General features: G+C 37.6%; 1 protein-coding gene across 1 annotated transcript in view; it reads right to left on the reverse strand.

Moving 5' to 3' along the window:
* The window catches only part of LOC105626631 (spectrin alpha chain, non-erythrocytic 1), a 38,338-nt gene that overhangs the window by 12,519 nt on the left and 19,973 nt on the right, over positions 1–5,846 (reverse strand). The window contains exons 4-9 of the mRNA XM_012207924.1: positions 5,839–5,843; positions 2,803–5,406; positions 2,393–2,709; positions 1,791–2,168; positions 963–1,628; positions 551–836 (exon numbers count right to left, since the gene is read on the reverse strand). Of these exons, the coding sequence (XP_012063314.1) occupies positions 551–836; positions 963–1,628; positions 1,791–2,168; positions 2,393–2,709; positions 2,803–5,406; positions 5,839–5,843 (4,256 nt within the window). The remainder of the gene's footprint in view (positions 1–550; positions 837–962; positions 1,629–1,790; positions 2,169–2,392; positions 2,710–2,802; positions 5,407–5,838; positions 5,844–5,846) is intronic.

Raw genomic sequence — 5,846 nt, forward strand, 5'->3', positions numbered from 1 at the left:
AANANATATATATATATAATATATATATATATATATATATATATATATATATATATAAAAACGATTCTTAATGAATATCAAAATCTACTTTGAACAAAAAAAATTATGCATAGATGTAGATTTTTTCCGTCAAAGATCATATATATTTGTGTAACATTTGTTAAAGAATATGTATATCTAATACAAAGATATAATTCATATAAAGAGATAATTCATATAATTTTAGAAATTATATATAGAATAATATACAGAAATATAGTAACTGTAGTTTAACATCTTATAAAAACAATAATAATTAAAATAATTTGTTAATTACGTGATGTCTAACTGGATTGCTAACAATTATCATTGAAACAGAAAAGCAATAAATATTTGTGACAACATTTCTCATGCGTTTGTGTGTCTACCTTACCTCCGTAGACGCGATACCCTTCGAGATGCTCCTGCTGTGCAAAAATCATAAGTTCTTATTCCAGTCTCATATCAGCCAATTATCGTGCAAAACCACGAAAAAAAAAAAGATTATTATTTTGACAAAGAAAATCTTTACCTTTTTCTTCTCCGGATGAGCTTGATCAATGAGTGTCTGTCCAGAAGCCAGAGTCTTATCTATCATAGGCTGATGACCAGCAATCTCTGCTTCTAGCTTCTTATGTTTTTTGTGCAAAGTCTGGGCCTGATGCAGATTCTGTCCGAGTGTCGTTGAAGACGCTTGAGGCAAATGATCTTTGATCCATTGCAATTCTGCGTCCAATTCAAAACCAAATTTGTGGAAGCGTAGACTCTCCTCTAATGCTTCTCGACGTCGCTTAGCTGGTTCTTTCAGACTGCGGAATCTACCAAATACAGTGAACTTCATGCATCATTTGTATATCAACGATCATCTTAGTAACGAGATTTGATTATTGAATAATTAGTTTAAAAGAAGGGATGTGATAATTGAAGAAAAAATTTTCACGTACTTTCTTTGGGTCGCTTGACTGGTCTTCAGAATATTTGCCGCATCGAAATGACCTTCGTGTGCCATTTCCTGACCCATGGCCACTAGATCATCCACCTTCTGCTCCCATTGACACATATCACTTTCGAGGGTCTGGTGTTTCTTTAATAATTCCTTGCAACTGCGGAGATCCGTACCTACTTGTTTACTTTGCAAACAGGTCTCTATCTCCTCTAGTTTCAATCTAGCATCTTCCATGGTACGATTATATCCGTGTTGTGAGGCTGCTTGTCGCAATCTACGACCTTTTTCCAATGACAATGCTACCAATTGATCCCATTGATCATTTAAATCCTTCAAAGTTTTTCCTACATCATCTGATCGATAATTTTCTTCTGATATGAGCGCTTTGCCCGCTTTGTTGACTGCTCTTAACTGTCCCTCATTGGCGCGTAATTCTCGCTCGAAAGCTTCGTGTTTTTGTAGTTTACGTTCAAGATTGTTCAAATCGCGATAGCTTTCATCGGCTGCAGTCTTCATTTTGTCACCCAACCAATCACGCAAATCATCCACTTCGGCTGAGAATTGTTGATAATGCTCGGATGCTTTTAAAGCTGCTCTTCGGCGTTGAGCAGCGTCCTTCACTGCCATACGACGAGCTAGTACTTGATTTCTTCTTTCGTTAATGCTAGATAAATTAGATTTATGTAGCTAATATGATATAAAAGTTTCTTAATTTTAAAAACAAATTTTTGTAATAATGACTTCAGTTTAATTTAATTTTATAAGATCTATAAATATTATTTTTTTATTCATACCGATCAATTTGACAAATTCTTCTAATACTTACTAATCTTTTTCATAATGATTTTGGGCGATTAACTTGTCCGCGGTGTCACTAAATGCTTTTAATCTGTCATCTTGCGCGTGAAGAGTGTTCTCGAATTTTTCATGTTGTTTCAATAGAGCCTCAACGTCATCCAAAGATTCGCCTAAATCCGTGAATTCAAGAAAAGCTTCGTGAGAACTAGTAGTAGCTTCAATCTGATCGGCTTCTCGATTAAATTGTTGTAATTCTAAACATTGTCGTAACCATTCTTCTTTTGCTATCCAATTGGCTGTTACTGTTGGATATAATCCATTTAACTTTTCTAGACGTTCGCGTACATCTATCAATGTTGGATTACGACGTAATAGTTCTCTACCGAGATCTTCAACCTCGCGGAATCTACAAGAATAGAAGAAAAGAACTGTTTATAAAAAATTAGATATTTCACTAACAATATTCTTTACTAATTCAATAAGAATGTTCTAATAAAAATTATTTTAATATACTCATTATAATAATAATAAATTATTTTTACTAATAATAATATTAAATATAGTATTTTTACTGAATTTCATGAAATTTTTAAATACAAAATTGATTGTACAATGTTAGCAGTTACGTACTCGTCTTCTTTGGTTCGTATTTCTTCTCCAAGTTCCATGTGCTGTTTCTTAAGTTGCTCGGCAGTAGCAACGTCTCTTACTGGTTCTTCGGCCTTCATTATTTCTTGTGTATCAGTGGCCCAATTAATTAAGTTCTTTGAACTGTTTATAAATATCTGCTGACCGACCGCGTCTTCTAAACGAGATCGTCGTTCCTTTGCCTTTGTTTGGACTTGGTTCCACAAATCTTTGATTTCATTTTGTCTAACATTGACATTGTTACATTCGTGTGGATACGAATTCTTAACGCTATTGCCTAATAAATTCACTTTCCGTACCTGTAAAAATAAAATTATATGAGAAAATTAAGAAAGTCATTATTTTTTACTTATTATTTGACGTTTTTATTCAAAATTCTAAAATTATCTCACTTTTTCTTCAACTGGCGCCAATTCACGTTCTAAATGCTGATGTCTCCTTTGCAGAGCCTGAACAGTCTTCAAGTCAGGTCCCAATTCGGCCGTATCTAGTTGGGTGATTTTCTCCAGCATCCAATCGTGAGCCTCGTCGCAAGTTCTGTTGAATAACTCAACGCTGGACGCGCCCTCCAAGCTCTTTTCTTTTTGTGTTTTCAACCAGTTTAGATGATCCCATAGCTGATGAATATGCCTCTGTCTGGCCTTGACTTTATCTAGCTGACTGTGGCCTTGGCGAACAAATTCCTCTACCGCTGCGTCTATTGCCTCCACCCGTTTTCCAGAAGCCGACAGATCCGTTAAAAATTTCTCATACTTTCTCCTTGCCGACTCAACGTTATCGCGAGGATCGTCGACTCTTAACATCTTCTCTTTGTCTTTGATCCACTTTTCAAAGTCGTCGCATTCCCGGTAAAAGCCATAAAGCCTGATAGCATCCTCCAACAACGCATGACGTTTTACAGCGAGATTCTGTAATTCGCTGTAAGTCTCATTGATTTTTTTCTGTCGCTTTTCCACGCTATCACCATCATTCACCGTTTTTCGCTTGATTGGCTTTACGGTAGACTTAATGGATTTTAATCGCCGGACTGGTACTACCTGCTTTACCATCTTCGTCTTCTTTACGCGCTGTGTCACTTTGATTTTCTCAGGTCTACGTACTTGTACTTGCACGACCTTTGGCTCGATCTCACGCACGTAATTAGCCGGCACAAATCCGTCCGTACCATCAGCTTTTCTAACGCTCCACCAGTCAGGATTTGTCTTGTTCAACAGGAACATGACTTCACCCTTCACCATATGCATGCCCTGACCGTTAAACGGATATAAACTCTTCACTTGTGGTACCAATCTATCCTCATTAATAGTTCGTGGCTCGAGTCGTTCAACTACTTCATCCACCCACTCGTCTTGTGGCACCAATCTGATCTCCTTGCTCCATTCTTCCTGCTCAAGTTCGGCGACTGGTTCTGGATCTGCAGACAACTCTAGGGTGGAGATGCCGGATTTAATGAGTTTCTCCGCCTGTGTGTTTAAGGACTGTACATCACCTTTGTAGGCGTTTAGTTCACCCTCCAAATCTTTATGCCTTTGCAACAAGGCTTGAGCGCTTGGTTCATCCACTCCATAATCTTCCGAGGCTACTAGAGCCATTTTTTCGTTCATCCACGAATCCGCCTCATTCGCATCGGCGTAAAATTGGAACGCTTCAGCTGCGTCATCCAGCTGTTTCTTCCGCAATGCCGCTAATTCCTCCAAGACTCTCCAATGTTCTTGCAATGAATCTATTCGATTTTGTATCTCCAATGCCGATGGATGATTGTCGGCTATCAGTTTTCTACCGGCATCGCAAAGTTGCTCGGATTTAGGTCTGCGCACTTTCGTTTCGTCTTGCAAGGCTTTATGTTTCTGCTGCAGCGATATTACGGCTCGCAAATCTTTCGCGGAAATACCAGCCTTACATATTCGCTGTTTCTCTACCAACCACGACTCTTCATCCTCATGATCTTGAAGAAAGTGGAAGAAATTTCTGGCGTCTTCTAGACGAGCTTTACGCTCCTTACTGTTTTCTACAAGTTCGTCATAAGCGCGATTTAGTAACTCCAGTTTCTGCTGCAACAATGGTGCCTCCTTATTCTGCGGCTGTGCCAAGTGTTGAGCAGCCTGTCTACCGAGTCGTCTCTGGCTCTCGCCTAGAGCCGTCACCTGCAGTTCCTGCAGGCTATGTTTTTGCAGCAGATCCTCGACTCCGAGTAAATGCGGACCCACATCAGTGCTCTGGAAGTTCAGCTGAAGCTCTTGAATGGAAGCCAACGTTGTATCAATTTCTCTCATTAAGGTCATTAGCGAACTAAGCGCGACCAGATTGGATTTGTGATTGTCCAGCAAAGCCAGCAGTTCTTTCCATCTCTGCAACACCTCTTGCTCTCTGCTGCGTACTCTTTCTAAACCGTGATAATTTTCCCGTACCAATTCTTCGGACATGTTTGTTAAGTCGTGGAAGCGCTCTTCGCGTGCCAAAATGTCGGCACTAATGGCCTCGTGCTTTTTCACTGTGGCATCTACTTGTGCTAGATTGCTACCATATCGGGGATCCGTCAAGACTTGAATCATTTCTTTTAAGTAACCTTCTCGGAGTACACTCTTCCTTTCAAATTTGTAATTCAATTGCTCGAGTCTCTCTTGTCGTAACAACTCAGTCCTCAGGGCGACTTCACGGCGATGCTCCGCTCTCTCCAATTCTACCCAATTTCTCTCGATGTCATGGATCAGCTGACCCTCCTGTGGGGTAAACGCTGGCTGATTCAGAGACTTTAATCGGGTGTTTATGTGGAAGTACAATGCTTCTATCTCGGACCGTTCCTTGTATTTCGGTGGTTTTTCCACTGTTCGGTATTGCTTGAAAGCTAAAAGTTCCCGTTGAATACCTTCAAGTGAGTTTGGGAAGCTGCGATTTTCCAAAACCTCGATTTTCATTTTGATCCATTCCAACAGATCAGTTGTTAACTTTTCGTAATGAATTTTCATCTTGTCGGCGTCCATCATCTGGCCAACAATCTGTGAGTACAAAAAAAGAAAGTCAACTCTGTAATTGAGATATTTAATTAAATTTAATTGATTTTTAGATTCTTGAATTTATAGCTTTTCAAAGTATAAAATATTTTAATTATAAAAAATAATATATAATATATACATATACATAGATATTCAAATTCATTATATAAACTAATCATTAAAAAAGTATATAAATTTAAATTTTAAAATGATTCTTTATAGATACTGTTAAATTTTTTAATTAGAAAATTAAAATATCAAATTTTTCGATTTAATCTTAACGTTATCAGAAAGAAATATAAATTCTAAATATTTTAAATTCTAAAATATTTTTAGAGCTTCAAGATCTTAGATCTTCAGATTTTCAAAATACGGTTTATTTTAAAATTATATATATATATATATATATATAATAGACGACTTAAATAATCGTACATTCGCTA

Source organism: Atta cephalotes (assembly GCF_000143395.1).
Source record: "Atta cephalotes unplaced genomic scaffold scaffold00005, whole genome shotgun sequence".
In the NCBI taxonomy this organism is placed as follows: Eukaryota; Metazoa; Arthropoda; class Insecta; order Hymenoptera; family Formicidae; genus Atta; species Atta cephalotes.